The sequence below is a fragment of the Macrotis lagotis genome, chromosome 6 (assembly GCF_037893015.1).
Source record: "Macrotis lagotis isolate mMagLag1 chromosome 6, bilby.v1.9.chrom.fasta, whole genome shotgun sequence".
In the NCBI taxonomy this organism is placed as follows: Eukaryota; Metazoa; Chordata; class Mammalia; order Peramelemorphia; family Peramelidae; genus Macrotis; species Macrotis lagotis.
Genome location: NC_133663.1, coordinates 84,469,076 through 84,495,436, shown reverse-complemented (window position 1 = coordinate 84,495,436; position 26,361 = coordinate 84,469,076). Strand labels below are relative to the sequence as shown.

At 35.1% G+C, this 26,361-nt stretch overlaps 1 protein-coding gene across 6 annotated transcripts in view; it reads left to right on the top strand.

The window, feature by feature from the left end:
* Positions 1–26,361, top strand: part of PARD3B (par-3 family cell polarity regulator beta) — a 1,291,415-nt gene that overhangs the window by 1,138,786 nt on the left and 126,268 nt on the right. For all 6 annotated transcript variants that reach the window (XM_074191565.1, XM_074191567.1, XM_074191566.1 and 3 more), the window contains one exon: positions 2,338–2,473. In XM_074191565.1, coding sequence (XP_074047666.1) covers positions 2,338–2,473 — 136 coding nt within the window. The remainder of the gene's footprint in view (positions 1–2,337; positions 2,474–26,361) is intronic.

Here is a 26,361-nt window from a genome sequence, read left to right as displayed (position 1 = left end):
TGCTTTCTCATTGTCCATTCCCAGTCTCCAGGTCTTGGTTTCCAAAGAAAAAACTCAAATATAAAATTAATGGGTCTTAACAATATCAATTACAAAATAATGCTTTATGATTTCAAAGCATTTTTACATATGTCATCTGATTTCATGTTAATAACTAAATTATGAGGTAGGAAATCCAGTTACCCTATTTGATGGAAGAATGAACCTTGATACAGAAAGTTTTAAATGATTTGTTCAAGATCATATAAGCAAGATATTCTGATTATCAACTGTTTCTACTACCCTTGAGAAGACAGGATGTTAAGAACAAAAAGAGCACCTGCCTTAAGAGGTTTTGAGTCCTTGCTCAGGCACTAATGGTGTGACTTTAGTCGTCTCACATAGCTTCTCCAGTTACTTCATCTGTGAAGTAGAGATAGGAACACCAGCAATCACCACTTCAGAGGGATTCAGTGAAGAAAGTGTTGAGTAAACAGGCTATCTGGGTGCCCTAAAGTCTTAGTTCATTCTTCAGCTTTCATAGCTTTAATGGTCTAAGAGTCCTGGGATATTCTATATATCTTTTTGTTGCTGCTGATGTCATTAATCTTAATTTGTTTGATCTGATCTACCCCCTAAAAGAAGAAAATTCTGTTCCCTCATTCACCTTTGCCTGTTATGACATTTTAATTTCTCCTCCACTTCCCATGTTGTACCTTGTGCTTTAAACCACTCCTCTCCCCCATCTTCTGTAATAAATTCTTCCTCTTTATCTTTTAAAAAAGCTATTAGAAAAAAACAGAAGCAGGCAAGGTGAAACTAAATTAAGTGAGCTCTTAGTAGAAAAGGACTGGCAGGAATTGCAGGGAAAATGGAGGAGAAGATAGGACATGGGTGAGATATAAAGATGCAAAATAGAGACACATAGTAATGCCGATATTTTCTGCTCTCCCTTCCTTCACATAAATGTCATATCTCCCTGCTTCTACTTGATTATATGTCACTGTAGTTTTGTGGTGGTGGTGGTTGTTTTTCTTTCCTTTCTTTTATCTTACACTGAAAATTCTCATTCTTGTATTAAAAAACAAAATAGCTCTCACTAATAAGACTTAGAGGCAAGATGGTGTAAGGATTAAAAGTAAATCTTAGATTCAGAAAGACATGAGTTCAAATTATGTTTGATATATACTGGTTCTATGTTTCTTGTACACCAAACAGCTTTCTAAGGTAAAATTCGTATTGGTAGATGATGTTTCTGGGTGTTCATACATCAATGAAATCAAAAGTCCAGACAAAAATAAAGAAAGGACTATGTGCAGACATAATAGAATAGAAGCCCGACCTTGGAGTCAGAAACCCTGAAAAAGTGTTATGAAGAGTCGAATATGACTGAAAAAAAGACTGAACAACAGCAACAATGAAAACTTTTTGACCATGGACAAATCATACTCTATGCCCCCAATAACTTTCTAAGAGCAGGGAAATTACTGCTGTGGTCAACTAAAATTTATTAAACTTCCATTATGTGTTGAATAATGTGCTAAGAGATGACATAAATATCATAGTTGATAGAGAACTAGATTTGGAGTAAGGAAAATCTAAGTTTGAATCTGCTTCAGACATTTTGACCCAGAACAAGTCACTTAAACTCTTTAAATTTAGTTTCCTCAGGTGGCACAGTGGATAAAGCACTGGCCTTGGAGTCAGGAGTACCTGAGTTCAAATCCAGTCTCAGACACTTAATAATTACCTAGCTGTGTGGCCTTGGGCAAGCTACTTAACCCCATTGCCTTACAAAAACTAAAAAAAAAAATGATTTCCTCATCTGTAAAATTGGACACCTATCTCATGGCGAGTTAAATAGAAATCAAATACATGTAAAGTGTTTTGTAAACTTTAAATTGTTGTATAAACATTAGCTATGGTCAATATTATTAATTTTCATACTTATGGTTTCCCCACATGAATTAAATAATAGACTTGAACCCTCCCTCCCCTCAAAAATAAATAAATAAAACCTTTACAGGAACTCTTATTTGGAAAAATAAGAAAATTGTGCAAAGTAAAATATAATCAAGTTCAATATTTATCAGATCATGAGAAAATATTTTGAAGATTTTAATTCCCATAAGAGGTTAGGACTTTAAACAGACATTCTACTCAAGAAGTTTATATTATTTGTAAGTCTAAAATTTACATTATTATTTTTATGTTTTCTCTGGTTTGTTTGAATTGCATCATGAGTCCTTCTAAATTCACATAGGCTCATCCCTCTAAAATTTGACAAGTACATCAAAAGTCAAATTTTCAACAGTTTTTTTTCACCTGCATCTCTTTATGCAATCATTTGTTTTCCAGTGGCCGCCCCACAAGTGGATGTGCCGACCGAATCCAGAAGTTACGGAAGGAATATCACCAGGCCAGACGAGAAGGTTTTTCTTTGTATGAAGATGAAGAAGTGAGAACAAGGCCTTCTGATTATGAGCAGCATTGGGTAAGTTTCTGCCTGGTCCTAATTACTGAAGTCTTTCTTAATATAAAAGTAGCAGAGGCACTGTACTCTTCAAGGAATTTTCCAGTTTCTAACTGTATCGAGTTAGCTTAGAGACTTGAGTTTCATAGACATGGAATTTCTGTAGACAACACCCCTGCCTTCTCATAGAAATTGTTTACATATATCTAACCACACTAATCTACAGTAGCTCCTTCTAATTGCTCTCATATTTAGCCTGCTGCCACCATCACTGAACTTATATACTTGCAGATATAGGTAGAGAATATCTCTGCTACTAAAGCAACTTTAGCAATACAGGAAATTATTCTGTACCTACTGGATGTCAGTCTTTGCCTCCCAGCTCTTGAGTTACAGGGCTTTGGGCAAGCATGAATAGATATGCAAATAAGCCATCCTCACCAAGGAGAGAGAGAGAGAGAGAGAGAGAGAGAGAGAGAGAGAGAGTTAATAGAAGTGAACCATCAGAAATTAAAGTTAGGAGTGTGATTTTTACATGAGCATGATTGTATGCCAGTATTGTATATTGAGTTTGTGTATTGACTTTGGAACAATTCACACTGATGATTGCCCCAGTTTACTGTGAGAGCCTTTGTTTAGAAGTAAGCAATATTTTCGATCAGAAGGAGCTTTCTATGTCTTGTCATTTCAAATCCTTTACCCTTCAGAGGACAGAAAGATTTATCATAAAATTCTAGAAGGTTGTCTGTCATAGGTTTAGTTACTTGAAGTGGCAAGGAAATCTCTCTTGTCTTCTTCCTGTTTTTTAATGTGAGTATAGGGTACAAAATGGTACTGGACATCCTATCAGACTTCACCTCAGGAGAGCAAGGGGAGCTGAATTTTTTTTTAATTTTAATATATTTTAATCATCAAGTCTCTGTTTGTAATAATACCAGCCCCCTACTTACAAAAATCTCCTCTTTCCCCTCCTCCATCTCTGGAGTTTCCTGTGTTGTTTTTAAATACAAGACACTGTGTGATATTAGTGTGATATAATTGATGGACCCCAAAACACCAGCTTTCATGGAGCTAAAACTATTGGGGAAGGGGTGAGAAACAAAGAAAATGTTTCCACCTACTCATTCACTGATAAAAAACTGAAAAGAAAGCCATATTCTTAAGTAGTAGAGGAAATACAAACTTTAGATAAATCATAATCCCATCCATCATTTTTGAGTTTATAGTATAGGTAGGAAGGATTAGACTCAAAAACAGATTATCTACAATATACAATATTACTTGATAAGCACAATAAAAAATTTATAAAGAGTTTGTTTGATATCAAAAGATGAAAGTCCTTAACAGCGATCAGAAAGAGCTTCATGGTGGTGTGAAGATGGCATTTCTGTTAGACTTTATCAGATGGTAGGAATTCAACAGCAAGCAAAGAGGATAGAGGTCATTCCAGGCACAGAGAATTGAATAAACAAAGGCATGGAAGTATATTGCTAAGACCTGAATAAAAGTCACACATTCTCACACCTAGAAGTTGGCCTCCAAGGTCAACCAATCCCTTTCATATTTAAGAGAGAAATTGAGCCCAATGACCTACTTGTTTTCCTTTACTTTTCATATTTATGCTGTAGTAACATAATTAAATCCAAATTCTTGAGGTTTGGTTTCTAGAAACTAATTTTAACTCCACAGCAGTTATGCAAAATACATTTTCAACAATATGGGCCTCTTTAAAAGAAGGGTTAAATAGTAGAGGAAATGTATCCAATCAGGAGGTTCTACTAAGAACCAATGATCTGACCTCAGGTGCTTAGAAAGGGGCTCTTTTTGTGGTGGCAAAGAATTGGATGTTGAAATCCATTGGACAATGATTGAACAAGTTCTGATACATGATTGTGATGGAATGCTTTTGTTCTATAAGAAATGATAAGCAGATGGATTTCAGGGGAAAAAAAGACTTTCATGAACTGATGCTAAATGAAATAAGCAGAACCAGGAGAACATTGTACACAGCAAAAGCAACATTGTTTGATAATCAATTATGATAGACTTAGCTCTTCTCAAAAATATAGTGATAAAAGACAATTCCATAAGACTGTGAAGGAAAATGCCAATCACATTCAGAGAAAAAAAATACTATGGATGAAGACCAAAACATACTATTTTCACTTTTTTAAAATTTGTTTTTTCTTTGTCATTTTTTCCCTTTATTATCTTATTCTTGTTTCACATGACTAATATGGAAAAATTTGGAATTCAAAAATCTCACAAAAATAAATGGTGTGGAGTGGCTAGATGGTGCAGTGGATAGAGGACTGGCCTTGGAGTCAGGAGTACCTGAGTTCAAATCCGGTCTCAGACACTTAATACTTACTTAGTTGTGTGGCTTTGGGCAAGCCACTTAACCCCTTTGCCTTGCAAAAAAAAAACAACTGAATGTTGAAAATTAGGAAAAACAAAGAAAAACTAAAAGAACCAAGAAAATTGCTTGGAACTTTCAAATAAATCATAGTTGCTATTAATTTTATTATAAATTTTATTTTAAAAGAAGTCAGAATTGAACAGGTTTGATTTTTCAGGGAAAAAAAGAACATATGGGGTCTTGCATAGAAAGGCATACATGTAACATGGAATCAATGTAAAGACTAACAAACTGCTTTCTGTGGTGAGGGGGGAGGGAAGTGGGATTAAGTGAAAAATTATAAAATTCAAAATAAATAAATAAATAACTTTTTTAAAAAAAAAGAAAGGCATACATAAGGGACAGACCTGACTCAAGTGGTCCACTTTAGGTTTAGGTTAGCTGTTGAAACAAAATGATACATTAGCTTGGATAGACAATACATTCTCTTATCTTAGCAAGGGACCATATGGTAATTCAAATTGGCCTTAGACATCTAAACAAGTATCCAAGAAGCATGGTTGTTCAGGGACCAGCTCATAAGCTTAGGAGAGCCAATTGTTAAATTTTCATTGTGAAAATTTAAATCAACTAAGGCTACATATCAGAGTTTGATTTATTATTTTTTTGATTATTCAGACTTAAGAAAGTGATGGGGAAAGTGTTAATAATTCAGATTAAACTTTAAGTGTGCCATGAATACATTTTTTTCTCTTCAGAAAGTCAGTTATTAAACATTTACCAGCTAACCCCTTCCAGGAAACCACTATATCACCATAATAGGAAGTCAACAAGAGAGGCACAGTTTGAGCCCTGGCATCTTGGACCAAGAGAGAGCTTTGTCTCCTTTCAGGGAAAAATTAAGGTGATGGGAACCTGAGAGATAGTGGTCCTCTCCCAGCCTGGTGAACATTCTCTTTAGAACACAACTTCCTCACTACCACAAAAAAGGAAGAGGAACTTTAGTTCCAGTTTTTTGTTCACAACATGCCTAATATGGACATATGTTAAACAAGTTTATACATGTATAATCTATATCTGTTTACTTACTATCATGAGGAGAAGGGAGGGAAAGAAGGAAGGAAGAAAAATGTAGGACTCAAAAGCTTACAAAAAAAGATGAATGTTTCAATATAATAAACACAATCATGCTCATGTGAAAATCACACTAACTTTAATTTATGATGGTTCACTTCTAGTACCCCCCCTCACACACACACACACACACACACACACACACACACACACACAAACTTCTTAGTGAGGATGGTTTATTTGCATTCCTTTGCCTGAAATTAGGAAAAAAAAATAAAATGACATTCCTCAAAAAAGGAAGGGACAGTGTCACAAGACAAGCTTGAGTTTTCTTTACAATAGGGCACATGAGGCAGAAGGCGATTTCCTGAATTGACATCCTGCCTCCTACCTTCAACATTTGTACCAGATCTTCCCCTAGTACAAAGTGCTTGCTAATCTCCACCTTTCTGGCACCAATTCCTTCAGGGAAACTTCTCGGATTTTCTTCACCTAGAAGGCATTGTTTACATCTATACTTTACCTCCATTTCATCCTACTTAGAATCACATTGATCCAAGCACATGGCAACAATTAATTAATAATAGCAAACATTTACATTACACTTTAAGGTTTGCACAGATCTTTTCATGTTATTTCATTTGATATTAGCAACCCTGTGAGGTAGGTGATATTATTATCCCCATTTTACAGATTAGAAAACTGAGCCTTGTGAAGAGTTACATGATTTGCTCAGGGTCATATAGCTAAATAACTATCTGAATATAGATTGGAACCTTGACTCTTTTGGTTAGTTATTTGAGTCATGTGCAACTCTTTGTGACCCATTGGAGGTTTTCTTGGCTGAGATACTGAAATAGATTGTCATTTTCTTCTCTAGCTCATTTTACAGAGGAGGAAACTGAGGTAACAGGTTAAGTGACTTGCCCAAGTTTGCAAAGATAGATCTTCTTGCCTCCAAGAATAGCCTTCCACTACACCACCTATATGAACCCTTAACTCATTCTAGGTCCAAAACTCTATCCATGTTCCATCTCACCCTGTCCCCATTTCCCAATCATTCACCGGGTTGTATGCAGCTAGTTCCTGGAAGATAGAGATTGTGATCTATTTATTTTTGTATCCTTCTCAGTCAGTGCCCAGCCTAGATAAATAAATATTAGAAGGTAAGCACCTTGAAGAATAGGGATCATTTTATTCTTTGTATTAGTAGCCACAGATCCAATATTAAACAAATGCTTTTTGACTGATTGATAAGTGTGTAAAAGGGTAAACAAAACAATGGTTAAAGAAAAACCTTTGTGTGTGTGTGTGTGTGTGTGTGTGTGTGTGTGTGTGTGTGTGTGTGTTCCCCATGCATTGAGCAGTCTGAACTTTGCCCAAAGTGGCCAGTGTCTCCATTTCAAGGAAAAGAAGTTTCCTTAGCCAGCTGGATCCTAAGATCTTGCATCCTCACAACAGAAAGCACACTATCATAAAAGAAGAGGGGTGTTCATTGTGCTGAAGGTTTTCCAATGTACAGCTTTGAAATCACAGACACTCTTTTCTCCTTTACTCTTCCCAAGCCAAATAAAAACATTTGTACGTTCTGTCCATGAGTAAAAAAAAAAAATGAAGCCTGGGAAACAACCACAATGGCGTAACCCTCAAGGTCTGCCAATGTACTGCTTGAACCTCTTGCGGAGGCCTGGGGATCAAGGTACATGAGAATTCACATTTCATTCCTGTCAGTCAAACCCTTCCAATAAGGCAGAACTTTGAGAGCCAAGTATGATAACTTTTGAAAAATACTAAGCTCTTCAAAGTTATCTGATAAATAAAGATCATAAAATATACCTTTTTTTGAGCAGATACCACCCACTGCATCTCTGTGGGCCCAGGAATGGGCAATGACTTTTGTGTGAAAGCTCATGAGGCCTATTTCCATCTGATTAAGATGACTTGCAAGTGTCCTTCACTGACACCATAACACAACAGAATTTCTGATATCCTGGCTAGAGAAGGGGAAGAAGAAGGGATTATCTCACAATGTATTATTTAAAAAATAGGATAAATCGAGCTAAAGTACCCAGCAGGTTCTCAGTACTGTGAAAGAAAGTGAGCTCATGATAGGCAATTGGGATCCATAAATGTTTTAAAATAAGGTCAAAAATTCATCTTAAATAAGGCTACCTTTCTATATATGTCCCTCCCTGACTTTTTAATTTTTTTCCTCTGGTCTTCTTTGTTGTCTTCTATACAGTTCTTTCCCAGGAACTTACCCACTCTTTACCATCTCCTTTTCTCCCATTTGCTGCTCAAATTCTACAATTTTATTTTTCCTTTTTCTAAGGAGCCCTTGAATTATTCAATTCTTTCTTTTTTAAATAGATTAATACACGCAGATTGCAGTGTTTATAAAATCTCACTTAAAACTTTAAGATTCTTTTCAGTTGGTCTGTTGGGGAGTTTGTTGTTTCATTGTTGTTTTTTTCCCCTGCTGTTTCCCTGTCTGTGAAAAGCTATGGAGCCAAAGTCACAAGAATTAGATAGTGGCAAGTGAAATAGCTTAGCATGTTTTTATGGGCCCAATTAAGCAAGCTAGATATGCTAGCTGTGAAGTGTTAATATTTGCCAAAGGAAAAAGAAATACCTGCTATCTGTGTTAGTATTTTATTTTCTGGAAAACTTGTTAAGGCTGTGACAGTCCTCTGGCAACTGGCTGCCTCCCTTCCTGGAATTTGAAGGCTTGTTGCTTGAATAATAATAGCAAGATAAATAACCTATGAGTAATTTGAGAATCAGTAGCACTCTGGAATTTTTGGCAAGATGGCTATCTTTTATCATTATCTTTTCAGGGTCTATCACAGGTACTGATTTTTTAAAAATTCTCTGAGTAATCAGATAAATTGAAAAAGTCTACATATATGAAGGTTATGTAGATGTATGAACTTGGAAGAGAAATTTTAACTATGTTGAGGGGGAAATTTCAAGTTAATAACCTTCTGGTTACTTAGGTTAGGAACACTAATATAGCGTGCTCAAAGGATACAGAATAAAATGGCAAATTCAAAGTTGCTCTTGGAGTCAAGGAGACCTTTGGGTTATCCCACATGGGGAACTCTGGGCAGCTCATTTAATCTTTCAGTGCCTCTGATGTCTTCTCCAAGTTCCTGAATTGGTCCAAGGACTTTCTTTACTAGGTTTCCTCTATACCATGAGTAAATGCCCTCCTTTAAAAAGAAAAAAAAGATCTTATAAGTTGGCTACAAGGTGTTTCATCTATAGCATTTCTGGAAGAAGGGATGATCTACATTGGTGATGGTAGTCCCCATACTAAAAAATAGAATTTTGAAGTATGATATTACATACTTTATACTTGGTTTAATCATCCTCTACTTCCTTAGGGGAACTAACTATATATAGTCTCAATGCAAAGATGTGGGATGAATAAAATAAATTCTGCTTGCTACATTTTAGGAAGGACATTGGCAACTTGAGTCACTCTAATAATGAATAATGAGGAAATTGAAAGGACTGAAGAACATTGTATAAGAACATCCATTGGGATATTTAGCCTGGGGAAGAAACAATTTAAAGATTACATAATAGCTATCATCTGAAATCTGAAGAGCTGTCTTTTACCCAGATACCATTGGGACAGGGGGCAATCAGAGTTAAGTGACTTGTCCAGGATCACACAACCAGGAAATGTCATGTGTCTGAACTTAGATTTGAACTCAGATTCTCTTGATCCCAAGGCTGGTGTTTTTCTACTATGCCACCTAGTTTGGTCTTCCACCAAACTAAAGAACTAGGACCAGTGGCTGCAATACTTCTGCTACACATAAAGAAACTCTAACCATCAAAGGGTGTCCAAAAAGGAAATGCCTGTGAAGGTAGTGGTTTTACCTTATTGTCCATTTTCAGTTGAGTTCTGCATGACCATTTGTAGGAGATTCTTCTGTAGAAGTTTTTCTACCTTGCATCTTTCCTCACTCCAATTCATCTTCCACTTAGCTACTAAAATGATTCTTCTAAAGCCTAGATCGGACTATGTCATGTCCCTTCCCAATGAGCTTTTTAATGTATCTTTATTACTTCTAGATTCAAACATGAAATCTTCTGTTTGACATTTTTAAGCTCTTCATAACCTGGCCTTTTCTCACCTTCCCATTCTTTTTACATTTCACTCCCCTCTCTAACATACTATTTATTATCCATCTACAATAGCCTAGTTGCAATCTCTAGTGATCCACCAGCTATCTCCTATCTACACGTCTTTGCACTGGCTGGATCCCATGCCTGAAATTCTCTGCCCACTTTCCTCTGCCTTTTAGTTACCCTGATTTGATTTTCTTCAAGTCTCAGAGCACATTTTCTTCTGGTAGTCTTTCCAATTAGAATGTGAACTAAATTTGGAATTCAAAATTTTACAAAAATGTTGAAAATTATCTGTACATGTAATTGATAAAATAAGAAAAAAAAGAATACAGGCTCCCAGAGAACACATCAAATTCTGCCTTTTCAACCCCAGCCTGACAAATATTAATCATTTAGTTAATGTTTATTTACAAACTGACTAGATTTTACAATGCACTTTACACATAACAACCTTAAGAGGTAAATAGTGCAAGTATTGTTAACCTCATTTATACAGGAAGAAATTGAGTCTCAGAGAGGGGTAGTATTTTATAGAGAATCAATTAGATATCAAGATAAAAATACAAAATTAGTATTCTTTCCATTTTTGCTATGTTGCCTCTAAAAATATTAAAATGATGATTGTAATTCACCTTTTAATGACACTTTAAAAACACTAGGTGAAAAGTAAGATTTGGAGATCTAAATTTTTTATTATAAAGCAAGTGTCTCTCATGTCTGTAGTCTGATTTTTAGATGGTGAGAAAAATCTCATCTTAATTTTCACTATACTTTTTTTTAGGGTTTTTTGCAAGGTAAATGGGGTTAAGTGGCTTGCCCAAGGTCACATAGCTAGGTAATTAAATGTCTGAGACCAGATTTGAACTCAGGTACTCCTGACTCGAGGGCCACCACTGTGCCACCTAGCCACCCCTAGTATACTTTAACTGAAATATAGCATTTCTATTAATTTTGAATGTAGGCAACAACTATTATTCTGAGAAAGGATGCATGGGTTTCACCAGACTAAAGAAGGAATACATAACACACACACAAGCACACACATACACACATACACACACACACACACACACACACACACACACACACACAAATATACACATCTATACATCCTGAAATGGAAGGAAAATAAAAGAAATTTAAAAAGAAAAATAGTTATTAATTTCTGGTGTTATAAATTCTGTTTAAAATTAAGAGCTTTTGTTTTTGTTTTCTTGGGGAAAATAAAGTGTGTCTCACTCATGGAAGCTTTGTCCTCTTTTCAAGATTGCTATAAATCCCTATTTAAAAGGGACTTCTAACTTGCAATATGGATATATTATCTTCCAAAAACTTGTTTTTACATCATTTATTTGGAAGTTGGAATAAATTTTCCATAAAAGGAATTTTATAACTGGATAGTTAAGTTTCCAGGCCATGCCACAAAAGTATTTCTAACTTATAACATAGATGTACTATAAAAACTAATAATGCTTGCCATAAAACCAACCTGATAGTTTAAAGGTTTAGCCTGGAGAAGAAGAAAAAAAGTTTCCTCACCACTTTCTGAGCATAGACTGTCCCCAGAGAAAATTCTTAAATGTTTAGATATTAAATATTTTTAAAATAAATATTAAAATATTAAAAGGTAAACAAATGAACTTTATCCTTAGCATCTTCCTACCTCCTTTTCTGTGTCCCTTTGACCAAACGCCAATACACAGCCTACCTTTAAGGTATCCTTCATCTGATCTAGACTTTGTATCATAGCAGACTATGGAGCCCACCTCCACACAAACTTCATTATGAGCTATTATCTTTCTTTACCCCACTGCAAACATAATTCCTTTTCTTTCATTGAAACAGATCCTAACTAAATTAGGAAGAAAATGAACCTAATTTAAACAAATTTGTGAGATAGCCCTTTAACTTTTCAAAGTTTCTTTTATCTCTTAAAAGAGAACACTTCTCAATGCAATTAAATTACCAGTTGATATAATTTCTGATACTAGAGCAAGTGAAAATGAGTCTATTTCTGAGAAATGAGAGAAAATATTTGGGAGCAGGAGACTGTGGTTGAAGTCTGTTCCCTTAAGCTATTCTTGCTTTTTTTACACATATTTCCCTTTCTCTACTTCTATGTTCAGACGTTACCTTAAAAGCTCCAGATTTTCCTTTTTCAGGGATTCTGGAAGAAGGTAGTGCATTGAGATGGGGGGTAGGGGGTGGTGAAGCAACATCCATTTGTATGCATATGGGGAGTTTGTGAGTTGGCTGTTAGTATTTCAATAATTGACTATATTTCTATTTTTAAACACTTCAAAACTCCTGTCTTCAGCTACTTGAATTACTCCCTAATTCTCACCATGTAACTTTTCTCCAGCCCAAAAGTGTTGAAAGAAATCCAAATGGATGCACTGAGTTTCATCAGTTCTCTGTTAAGGTTTAAATAAAATCATTCTTGTTCATGCTATAGCCAAGCAGCCTGGCCTACCTCTGGCTCCATTCCAAACCTAAATAACAAAAAGGGAAAAGGAAAGTTCAGAACTACATTATTTTTCCATAATATGTCAAAAAGTTCTATGTTGTACTTACATTAAAATGAAAAAAGAACTCTTTGTGCTCTTAATGAGCAATTAATTCCAGCTTCAGGATGTTGAGTTTAGAATAGGTTAGGCACCCCCAAACCACAAGCGTTTGTGTTGGATCATGGTGAAAAACCAAAATTCCATCTTCTAAAATAATAACATTCTTTTCTTCTACTGCAATGGGAGAAATGACAATTTTATATAATATGGGAAACCATAGCAGAAACCCCTATGAATTCCAGATTTCCTTAAACCTCTCAGAATTGCTTAAAGAAGTCAGTTGCGTGCATTTTGAATGATTACAGAGACATTCTGGGAAAGAAAAAAAAACTTATATACCTCCCACCCATAAATGAATGGATGTAGACCCTTAACAAGTAGAGATGTAAATTAGTATTTATATTTTATGAAAAGTATCACCCTTTCTGTAACGAGCATGCAAACTCCTTATAGCACCGTTTGGCTTTTGATTTTAGTCTCTTCATAGTATTCAAGGGAACATGAATTTCCTTTGCTCCAGTTCCTGTTGTAATTAACCAATCAGAGTCCTCTAATGGCTACTCCACTTCTTTGAGTTTGGGGAGCATTTTGGCTCATTGACTATTCTTATCAAATAGGGAAAATGTAAATTTGGGGAAAATATGGAAAAGACTCATTTTTCTGGAAGACACAGAGATAAGTCTGATCCAGAAAACTTCTGAAATTCTAATAATAGAGAAGTGTGGGCATTGGATTTTCTATCCAAAGATATAATATTGGAGAATATGGTTTTATAAAATGTGCCAGTCCCTGTGACTTTAAATCATCTAAAACTTTCCCCAAATTTCTCCTTTTTCCTTTTTCTTCAGTCTATTTATCAAGCTCCAGTCCCGCTGTTGGATTGGGTTGGTACTAAGTATAAAGGTTTATGCAACCGAAATTGAAGAAAGCAAGAGTGAAATACTTTCCTTCTCATTTCTTCCAATAACTGATCTAAAAAGAGAGCAAGTAACTAAGAGTTACTAAAACCGTTGGAAAATGTTTTCCTTTCTCCTTCCTTAAAATAGTCAAGTACTTCTGGCCAACCTTCCTAATATCTCCTGAACAAGATCCCTCATGCCAGGTTCCTTCTCACTCTGCCTGTTACCAAATGGCTCTCTCTTCATTTGGGGCAAAACCAAAAGAGAAAAAAAGACTATGCCGCCAATTCACTTTCTCCCCAACTTATATGCAAACATACAGCAAATGTGCGACAGCTGCTGCCCTCGTCCATAGGAACATGAGCAGAGAGCAGAGCGTGGTGAGCTTGTATTGGTTCGGGGAGGCTAAGAATGTTTGGAAGATTTCCCTCGATGAGTAGCAGTAGGGAATGGGGAGGAAGACATTCAACTTCCCAAGCTGATGTCTCTTTTCTAATGAACCTTCTGGCGTGCTTTCCTAGAACATGCACCCCTGAAGCATGTTGGGCTGCCTTAGCTTTTCAGAATTTTAAACCCCATGGGGCTAATTGCCAGATTACCAGATATGTGTGTAACAACAGTCCTCCATGTTCATTTTTATCCATTCCTTTCCCTTGCTTCATCTATTTAGTATGTAACTAGTTATCCTATTTTTCATGCATATCTTCAAAATTAACTCCTAAAGTTTAATGTCCAAAGAGCACTGCCATACCAATGAAATGTATATTCGATGAGATTATATATACATATATTACATATATATCCACATATACATATATGGGTTAATACACATATATACATACTTGTGTATATATGTAAATTTGTGTATGTATGTATATGTATATATTTACATATATTTATATAGGGTTTATCCTTTCTGTCAAAGTAATGAGAGGGCATGGGCAAAAGTAACTTTTGCCTAGGCTGACTAGGCACCTGATATATATCTGGATTTCAATCTGCATTGTAGGGCAGGTTTGAGATTGGAATGAAATGAGACACTTATAGATCATATAACCCCATAATGTCCTTAATCTGGAAAGGGCTTATGGATAGATTACAGGGAGGTCCATGAAGTTGATTGAGAAAAAAATTACATATTTGTTTTCAATTTAATTGGTTTCCTTTGACTGTCCAATGATTTTTATTTTGTCCATTAAAAAATGTTATTCTGAAAAGGGCTCCCTAGCTTTTACCAGACTTCCCAAGGGGTTTAAGATACATAAAAGCTGAAAAAATCCTTACTAATAGTTAGCAAATGGAAATGTACTTAGCCCATGTAGGGAAAGTATATTCAGAAAATATACAGCATTGGTTAGGCAGATGATGTCACCCTCATTTCCAGGCAGAAATCACTAGAATCAGCAGGGTGTAGTGACTTTGACAGTCCCAGGACGTTACTGGGTCTAAGGCACATTGACCCCGTAAATGTTTGTTAACTGATTGTACTCTCCAGGACAGATTCAATGCCTTTTAATGAAAAACCAGCCTAGATTACAAGGGGATAGGACCCTAGGAAAAGGTTATCCATCCATGTGGTAGGAAACTACCCTGCCATATGTAGAACATCCAAATTGAGGAAACCTCAGATATTTTTGAATATCTGAATATGATGGAATTACAGAATCACATTCCAATGAAGGTCTGCAGGTGTTTTGTCAGACAGATGCCTCTTTAGACTAGACCATCTCTGAAGTAACTTTTGACTCAGATTCCATGAATTTGTGTGAAGAGCAGTCAATTTTAAAGGCATTTGAAAACATTTACATGAGTATTTTAAGAAAATGTGATATTTAAGAGTTCAAAGATTTGTTTACCTTGGACTCTAGAACTATTTGAATTTTGTTTTCAAATTATAGTACATAATTCCAAATTGTTTTCTAACAGTGATTGTACTATTTCACACATCCACCAACAAAGTTTTAGTATGCCTGTAAATTCCATAACCCCTCCAACATTGACCATTATCATTTTTTGTCTTCTTTGCTATTTTTGCAGAGTGTGAGGTAGCCCACAAACAACTGCTTATGTTCTTATGTGATTTGGAAGTAATTTTTTGATATGATTGTAAATGCTTTGCAGTTCCTTAGAGAACTGTTTGTTCATATCCTTTGACTACTTATCTATTGGGGAATGGTTATTAGTCACATATATGTACATACACATATATGTAAGTATACATATATATGTATAGATCTTGGATACCAAACACTTATTAGAAAAATTTGAAACAAAGAATTTCCCCCATTAAACTACTTCTTATTCTGTGTACATTAATTTTTTCTGTGAAAAATCTTTTTAGTTTGATGTAATATAATTTATTTATTTTATAATTGCTTCTATATTTTCTTTGGTTAAGAACCTCTCATAGTTGTAAGGGGTATGTGATCTCTTCTCATTTTTTCATTAATATTAAGATTGTGTATCCATTTAGGATATATTAAGGAATATGGTGAAAGGTATTGATCTAAGCCTAATTATTGCCAAACTCTTTATTCTAGCCATTTTTAATCAAAAAAATTTTCCCTCCTAGTTATTAAATAATTCTTTTTTTGATTCTCTTTTGTTTAGTCTGTTCCAATGATCGATCTCTCTCTCTCTCTCTCTCCCCCCTCTCATTTTTAATGAATACCAGATGGTTTTTCATGACTGCTACTTTATAATATAGTTTAAGGTCTGAAAGTGCTATTCCCCCTTTATCCTTATTCCTTTTCATCATTTACCACTCCCTTATGTCCCAAAATTTTGTTTCTTTTGTTTTACCAAGTGAATTTTTTTATCAAGTTCAATAAAGTAACCCCTTGGTAATTTGATTGACATAGCATTAAAAGCATAAATTAATTTTGGAAGAATTATCATTTTTATTGCATTACCATGGCCTAGCCATGAGCTCTGAACATTTCTCCAGCTATTCAACTTGTTACTTTATTCCTTTAAGGAACACTTAGTAATTTAATCTACACAAGTCTTTTGTATGCTATGGTAGGTCAATTCCCAAATATTTTATGCGTTTTAAACCTATTTGAAATAGAATCTCCCTATATTTGTCTCTTGGGTTTGTTATTATTATTATATTGAAATGCTGTTGATTTTTGGAGGTCTATTTTGTGACTTGCAACTTTGCTGAAGTTATTGATCATATCAACTAGTATTTTTACTTATTCCCTAGGATTCTAGTATACCATGACATCAGTAAATAGAGATAATTTTATCTTCTCATTACCTGCTTTTATTCCTTTAATTTTTCTCTCTCTTGTCTTATTGCTGTTTGCTTATATTTCCAGAACTATATCAAATAATAATGAGGAGTGTAAGCATCCTCCTTTCATTCTCATATTTATGGGAAATGAACCATTACAGTTGCTTTGAGTTTTGGATAGATGCTATTTATGATGCTTTCTTAAAGGTACTTCTTTGTATGATTTTTTAGTATGAAAGAGTACTGCACTTTGTCAGAGGTTTTTTTCTGTATCTATAAAGATGATCATATTTTGGTTTTTAATATGATTAATTATGTTGATTCATTTACAAATGCTGAACCATCCTTGCCTCCCTGATATAGATCTCATTTTGGCATAATGAGTGATTTCTTAGATAAATTGCTGTAGTCCATTTAACAGGATTTTGTTTAAAATGTTTGAGTCAATATTCAATAATGATATTGATCTATCATTTTCCTTCCTTTTTTCTTCCCCTAGTTTTGTTATTAGGACTATTTGTCACATAAAAGGATTCCAGGAGAAAGCTTTCCTTCTTAATTTTTGAGAATAATTTGTAAAGTATTAGCACTAATTTTTATTTCAAAGTTTGATAGAATTTTCTGTGAATCCATTAAGATCAAGAGTATTTTTCCCTTTGGTATTTCTCTTATATCTAGATCTATTTCCTTTTTTTAATTGAATAATGTTGAAAGTTATCTGGCCTTTGAATAGTTTGAGAATTTTATATTTTTCAAAGTATTCTTGTCTTGTGTTCCCAGTTTTGTTAGCATAAAATTGCAAAATGTGTTGATTTTTTTAACTTTTATTCTAGTTTTGTAGTGATTTTGCTTACCCATTTATTGTTTTATTAATTTGATTTTCTGCCTATCTCTTTTTAATCAGATTATCTAAAGGCTTAACAATTTAAAGAATCAACTTTTAGCTTTATAATTTCTATGGATTTTTTGTTTCTAGTTTATGCTCCTCAAATTTCTTTTATCCCTTCTTTTCTACTTACCTTAGGTTTGTTTATTTTTGACTTTCTATTCTTTAAATGCATACTCAGATCATTAATCTTCTCTTTCTGTTTGGTTAATGTATGGTTATAGATCTATAATTTTCCCCCTGAGAACTACTTTAGCAATTTTGATATGTTAATTTTATCATTATAATTTTCTTTTGAATAATTATTAATTATTTCAATTATTTGTACTTTGACTCATTCATTTTTTAGGATTTTATTGTTTAATCTCCATTGGAATATGTGTCTTTTGTGGTCCCTGAACCAATCATTATATTTATATCATTATAGTTTATAAAAGATGTATTGACCATTTCTTCCTTTTTACATTTGTTTGTAATATCTCTGTGCTAATATTTGGTCAATTTTTGTAAAATTTCATGTGGTAAAAATGTGTATTTTAAGACTTTTAACTCTAATTTCCTGTTTATGATTTTGTCAAACTTATGCAAAACTGAGAGATGGACATTGGCATATCCTGTCACTGTTATGTTTCTATTTATGTCTTCTTATAGCTCAGTTAATGTTTCTGTTATGAATTTGAATGCTAAGGCATTTGGAGCATAGGAGATTATTTCTGATGTTGATTTGTTGTCCACCATGGTATCCTTGCTTATCCCCCCCCTTTTTTTAATATTTGTCTTCCCTTTGTCAGTATGATGGTAACTCTTGCATTTTGGATTCACTCGATGCATAATAAATTTTTTCCCATTTTCTGTTTCATTTTCTGTGTCTTATTTTGTAAATGTGTTTCTTATAAGCAACAGATTGTAAAATTCCATTTTTCTTATCCAATCTGTCATTCTTTTTCATTTTACTGGATTGTTTAATCCATTCACATTTAAAATTTATGAGTTACATTCATAATATTTTTCATTTGTAACTAATATTTTTCAAGTTTTATCATTTTTACATTTTCTTCTATAAACATAATATTATGTGTCCTTCAGTTACTTTAGCATATTCTTTTTTAAGGTCCCTAATCCCAATGACTCTCTCCCCTCACTCCTGAACTCCTCTTTCCATTAGTTACCTTTTTCCTTTAGTTTTGCCTATTAGTTCCTTTTTCTTATTTTCTCATTTATCTGGTTATTTCTTCCCCCCCCCCTTTTTCTTCTCCCAGTCAAAGCTTTCTTTCTCTATCCTTCAACTTAGTGTTATTCAGTAGTTGTTTATTTTTTTTAAATTTCATTTTTGTATTCCAATCTGTAAGGGAATTTTCATACTCTCTTTAGAGTCCATATTCTCTTTCTGTTTACCCTAGAGACTTATTCTCTGGTGCCTGACACTCATAATAACCTAGTCTCTTTCTTTTCTCGGTATTACTCACAGAAATGAAAGTTCTAAGATATGTCTTCTGGGTTTTCCTTTGTAGTCAGTATCTCCACTGCCCTGTAAAGTTTGCCCCTTGGATTCCCCTTTTCTATTGACCTCACTGCCAGAAAATCAATTACAGCAGATGACAGAGAAGAAACTGCCTTATGGTAGGATTACACTTCCATGTCCCTAATTATACAGTGCTGCACTGATCTATGCCCTCCTCTTTTTTCTCCATTTACCTCAAATTCTCTTCTCTGGATCCATGCCCTCGAACTTTCCCAGGTGTCAGAAATTCCCAAGAGTTCCAATTTCCCCCACTCAAAGTAGGTCTTTTCAAGCACCAAATTCCCCAGCCCACAACTAACACTAGTTCCACATCTCAATTTGCAGAAAATTTCTTCATACTTAGGAGCATTCATCAGTGGAATTCCTTCTTTACCACCTAAGCAAATAAAGTATCCTTTCCCGCCCCCCCCCATCTTTTCAATCCTTCCCTCATTCCTCATTTAATCCCCCTGTAGATTTATATCTTCCTAGACCACAAGGGTCCCTTTCCCCTCATTGCTAGCCCTTAATTTGACCACTGTCCATCACAAGTCCCTTTTGTCCTCCTAGTCTCATCTTCTCTCATTCAACCTTCCATTTGGTAATATAGTGTCACAAACAACATAGATTCATCTGTAGGCTGCATGTTGCAAGGTTTGTCTATAATACCCAGTCCCTCTTCTCTTCTTTACTTCCACTTGACTTCTACCTTTATTTCTGTTTCTTTGTGTATATTTAGAAAAAAGGTATCTTACTTGTCTCTCTTCTATTATTCTGTTGATGTTGCTGTCCTCGAATGCCATATTTATTCCCTTCTGCATTTCTGTTCTCTGAGGAATTTAAGAAGCGAATAATCTCCTTGGGTCTTGTTGTCTTTCTAAGAATATTTAAAATGCCTCTTTATTGTTGAAATCCATTTTTTTATTCCTGGTTAATCTCAGATTTGCTGAGTATATCAGCATGGTCATGTCAACATGCATCCTGAGCTCCAATGTTCTCCACTGGAACTCTCTCTTACTCCATTACTTACTACCTTAGTATTTCTTCAAATGTCTTGTACCATTTCCTCCTGCATTTTCTTGTGGATAGACAATAGTTTTGTGTTATTTGAATTTAATTTCCTTTGTATAGGAAGGTCTTTAACCTAGATTTATGATAGAACTTAATTCCAATATCTTTAACTGTTATTGTCTTAGATTTTTAGCCTCCCTTCACTTGGCAATCTATGAATTCTCCTAACTAATATTTAATTTTCTATAAAGTCCTGAGCAGTTCTTTTATATTATTTCCTGCATTATAATATTAATGTTGAAATTCTTTGTTCTGTTTTGCTTTTCTGGAGACCTCTGATCCTAAAATTTTTCTCTACACATCCTACTTTTAATATCAGTATGTTTTTCTTACATGATGAGCACATTTTTTTTAATCTTATTGGTTTTTACTTCTCTTCTTCTAGAATATCCTTAACTTTTGTGTAATTACATTCCCTATCTGTTGTTTTCTGTTTTATATCTTTGGTGAGACTTGTCATTGCAAATACCATTTTTTCTCTTCTTCCCATTATCATTGCTGTGCTGGCCATAAATTCTACTTCTATTTTCTCATTTATCATTTAAACCAGAAGCAGCATGTCCTGGTTCCACATGCGAGGGTCCCCTCTATCATTAAAGTGTATGGATCATTTTCCTTTGTTTTACAATATATGGTTATAGATTGCCAAATTTATTTACTTGATCTGAAGACTGTAATTCTCTGGTTCATCTTTTTCCTATTCATCCTCTTATTTTCAAGGTCTTTGAGTTTTCTGCTTCCTGAGATCTTTGGTAATTTCAGGGATTATTTTTTTCACTTTATTTTCTCCTGTTGTTCATTATATGACTCTTTCCCTTTTGATTGTGGTTTCCATGGAGGCTATATCTCATCCTCTTCCACATTGAGTAATTCTTGGTTCACCAGCCCAGGTCTCTACCCAAAGTGATTTTTGGATAATAAGAACTAACCTCAACTAGATGCTGACCCCCTTCCTTTAGATTTAGTGGAATGACACACCTTCCAGATACAAATAGTAACCTTTCTTGTCAGCGTAGTCTATTCCTAATTCTCAGCCTGGTAGAGAACAGTAGCTCAGATAGCTGTCATGCGTACTATGAGAATCATTTCTATAATTTGGATCTCTAAGACCCAGGGAGGAGGATGGGATGGAGTGAGGATGGGATCTATTTCAAGCACAGACACATGCCCTGCCCCTTTCCCTCTGTTCCTGGCTATCCTGCAGAGATCTTTTACAGAACAGACTGTTGCCTCCCCAACAAGCTTCTACCCCTGGAGTACTGCCATAGAGCTGGCTGACTGTCAAGGTCTGAACAAACTTCCACAGCCTGGAGCCAGGATCTCCACAGAACTGAAGAAAGGGAGGGGAGATCAGGGTATAGGGATGAATTTTGTTGCAAGCCAGTGTATCAAATTCTTAGGTAGAATCCTTGAGTGCTAAGTACATTTTCCTCGACTGTAATGTGAGAAGTTGGGGAGAAATACTGAGTGAGCTCACTATAGAAGTCAGCTCATGATTTGTTTTTTAATCTTCCTTTGGATTTTGAGTATCCTAAATCATGAAGACAGTTGAAGTTACTTTATAATAATTTCTGCACATGATTTCTGTTTTGGAGAGATGTGAGAAGTCTGGTGGATCAGAGAAATCGTCTAATCCTCCATCTTGTTAGTTTTGTCTCTATTCAGTGATGCACTTTAATTTAAAATAATTAGAACCCATCCCTTAAGACCAACAGATATGTGGTCATGCTCTTTACTGTGTCCAATTTTAGACTCAACACCTTGCCTAGAGTATTGTTCTCTTTAGAGTGAACTGAAGTCCACATCCCAAGACCAGCAGGGATCTGAGATCTCCTGTCAGTCTTGTACCTAGCAGGATCTCAATTCTTAGCACAGGATTAATAATCTTCTTAACCCCTTCTCTATATGCAACTGGACTGACAGCTGGACCCCTTATAAATTCATCACCTTTGTTTTTAAATCCTAAATCTCTTTCATTTTTCTGTGTCACTGGAGCAAGCCTATTGTCTTTGTCAGTCCTTCAAGACCTTTTTTCAAATGTAAATGAACCACTCTCTAGGTGCCTATAAATGGGCTACTCTATGTGGCCACCCAAAATCTGAAAAGGCAAAAGTCTAAGACCTCTGCCCCAAATCCTTACCTATATCCTAGACTTGAGAACAAAATTATCTAGTTGAAGTGCTATTAAACATTAGATTGAGGTAGTTTAGAAACATTAAAAATATTTATTTTTTAGGTTTTTGCTAGGCAAATGAGGTTAAGTGACTTGCCCTAGGCTAGGTAATTATTAAGTGTCTGAGTCCGGATTTGAACTCAGGTACTCCTGACTCCAGGGCCAGTGCTCTATCTACTGTGCCACCTAGCTGCCCCCCATTAAAAATATTTTTATCAGGTGCCCTCTGATGCTTTTCTTTAAGGTTGTCTTACCCTGGCTATGTTAATACCCACAATATTTCAAAACACAGACACCCCCCTTTTCTTAAACTCTCATATAGTGAATTTGTTTCCTTATCAAACTCCTAAATAAAACTTTTAACTCTGACTTAAGGTTGCTGTGTTAGTGTAAGTCAACTGTGAGACAGAACGGCACAGAGGATAAAATGCTAGAACTGGAGTCAGTAAGATCTGAGTTCAACTCCAGTCTCAAACATTACTAGCTATAGGCTAAGACACTAATTTCTCTTTGTCTCTGTTTCTTCAGCTGAAAAATGGGGATAATAGTGCTCACTTCCCAGAGCTGTTGTTGTTCCAGGGATCAGATGAAATAATAATTGTAAATTAACATAGTACCTGACACATTTTTGTTGTTAAATCCTTTAGTTGTGACCATCTCTTCATGACCCTGTAGACTATATTGTTTGTAGGGAATGTGGGGGCAAACCTACTGGAGTGATTTGTTATTTCCATCTCCAGTGGATTAAGGCAAACAGACACAGATTAAGGGTTAAATAGAGGGCTTATTTCATTAATTCTTCCTTCCTTCTTTCTTTTTCTTCTTTCCTTCCTTCTCTCCTCTCTTCTTATCTTCCTTTCTTTCATCCATTCTTTCTTCCATAAATAAAAGAGGAAAATGGAAATGATTTCATTCAGGTTAATGCAAAGAGAATAATTTCAGCCCACATCAATGCTTTTGGGAGTTCTTAAAGGAGGTATGCCAAGGCAGGTAACATGTACCAAAAACTACCTAGGGAACTGGGAACTCAATTATTGCAGACAGGTAGGTGTTTGTCTTATTCTTAAACATTTCCAGGGTAAGAAAAATTCTAACTGTCCTGAAGAAACAGTCTGTATTTAGTGCAATTTAATTTCATTACAAATCTTCTTTTCTTAAATTCAGCTTCCTTAACCATAAAAGTGATTTATATTGAGGAGTATGCCTGGAAAATAATACGCCTCTTTTTCCTCCCAAAATGTTAGCGCCTCATTTTTCTTCCAGTGTTCTATGGTAAAATAGAAGTTTCCTCTCAGATTCAAGAAATGAAAGGTGCCCTGCAAAATACATTAGCAAAACTGCATGTTTGGCTTCATCTCTGCCATAACTCTAACACTGTTGAATTCAAAATGCCACCGAAATATGAAGGACTTGAGTATTTTTTCCACACTAAAGATGTGAAAAATAATTAGAAGGTATCTCTGGGTGTGACTTATGAGCAATTATCTATGAATATATAAAGGTTTTATTTTCTCTGTCAAGCTACATCATTATAATTATTTAAAATGAAAAATAAAGTCCCTGCCACAGGCAGGGAGAGATTGGGTGCATAACTTTATTAATTCTTCATCCAAGGACTGTAATGTAGATGCTAATCTAATAACAGAATCACATTTATAATGCAGAAGAAAATCCAAGCTGTGAGTTTAGAATGATGCACAGGAGAATTCAGTGGTTCTAGCCAAGACTTGTCCTTTCTCACACTGAACTAACATTCACCCTTTATCTCTGTAAACAACTATAGGAACAATGAGAATTTCAAGAAGGTCCTGTTATCCTCCCCTCATTCTAATCCTGGCAGTTCAACTTACTTAGAGCTTTCCAAAATATAGCATGTTCTTTCCACCCCATCATCTAGCAATAATTCTGACCCAAGTGAGGGGAAGTATGGGGTAGGTAGTGGTGGTGGTAGTGGTAGAGATTTTAGGGATCCTATTTATCAAGTTTAAAACTAATTAATTAAATAATTAATTAATTAAAATTAATTCAATCTCACCATTTTCTTAGTGACACTAGTCTTTCAATGCCTGGGATCCTTCCTGCCTTTGTAATCTCCAGTGTAGAGATATAGGTATTTTATGAAGACCTGAGATCGATTGTTGCCTTGTGGCACTGTGTGGTGCTATTTTGTCACCAGATATTACATACTGACACTTTTCCTGTTATTACTGGAGCACGGAGATGTCTCTGATTCAGGAGGAAAAGTCATAGCAAAGACCAAGGACTCCCAAAGCATCCAGATCTGTTTCCTAGCAAATCAGGTTATGCGGTAAAATGTTCTGGAAAAGGCAAGTGAGGATGTCTTTGCACAACATACCCTCACCAAAATAAATGTCCAAGTCATGACACCATCAACTTCATTGTCATGGTCTTCTCTGAAATCAAAAAGCAAATATTATTATTATTATTATTATTATTATTATTATTATTACTAGTTGTGAGTTAATCACTTAACCTCTCTTTGCCTCAGTTTTTCTCCTTTGTAAAATGAGGATAGTAATAGCACCTACTTCACAGGGTTGTGATGAGGATCCAAGGAGATAATATATGTAAAGTACTTTGCAAACCTTTACAAGTCCTCGTCTTACAGTTCCTGACTCCTGACCTCTGTTCCCTCAGAACATCGAGTTTCAGCTTTTGATACCCCTCACCCAGTGTCCATGACAATAGATTACTGGCCTTGTTGGACTTGAAGTAACTGTCCCTTGGACTATCCCTCACCACCTACTCCTATTTCAGTGGGATTGATACATTAATTTTGTTTGATGATATTGAAGCACATAGTAGGTGCTTACTAAATGTTTATTGATTAATTGATTGACTTGGACCTTCCCTCATCAACTTCCCTATACCAGCTAGATAGAAACATAATTTTGTTAGACAGCATATTTGTTTTCCTATTATCTTTTCCATTAGATTGAAGTTCCTTAAATGCAGGGATTGTATTTTGTCTCTTTTTTTACCTCAAATGCTTAGCATACTCTCTGGTACATAGTAAGTACTTAATTAATATTGATTGTTTGATTAACATGCTTGAATTCTATTTCTGACTCATTTTGCCTTTTGCCTATCCTTTTTTCACACATACAACCAAGAAAAACATAATTCTGCTTATGCACCTGTGTTTGGACTTGTGATTTCCACCTAAACCTAGAGAACCCCTTGGACTCTTGTTTCTGACCTGCCCCAGTCTGACTTGCCCTGGTATGTCTCAGGCCAATTTCTGAGAAAGCTTTTCCTTTCAATCTCATATTCATTTTTAAAGATTTAAAATCAGGGACCACTTGATTTCTTTTCACATATTGTAGTAATATTCAAAAACAGTTACTACTAATATAACTACCAATAAAAGCAGCTAACATTTTCACAATATTCAACACATATTATCTCAATCTATCTTTAAAACATCCATGAGTGGTGAGTGATATTGTGATCTCCATTTTTATTGATGAGGAAACTGAGGCAGATAGGAAAGTAAATTGTCCAGAGTCTTGGAGCTAGAAAGCCATAGACAGGATTCCCACTCTTGTCTTCCTAAATACAAGCCCCACACTCTATTATGTCTCCTCACTGTTTCAGAGTAAGAAAGTAAGAAGGCCAATCCCTGGAATGAATGTGACAGGCTTATGCCATACATATACCTTATGCTTGGGTATAACATAAATACCAATAAAGCCCAAACCAATAAATGTCAGTCAGATGTATTTGTCAGCCATCTCTGACTGACAAACCCCAACTAGGCATTGTCTGATTTATGGACCTTACTGGTTCACCCCATTTCCATTTTCAACTTCTTGGTGAGTGTCATGGACCCTATATCTATATTACTACCTTTCTTCAATTCTTATGAAGAAAGTGATACAAAATTCTGATTCCTCCATACCTCATCACAGGCTTTTGGAAGTTGAAAAAGCAGAAGCTAAGACTATATTTTCAACAAAAAAATATAGTTCTAACTT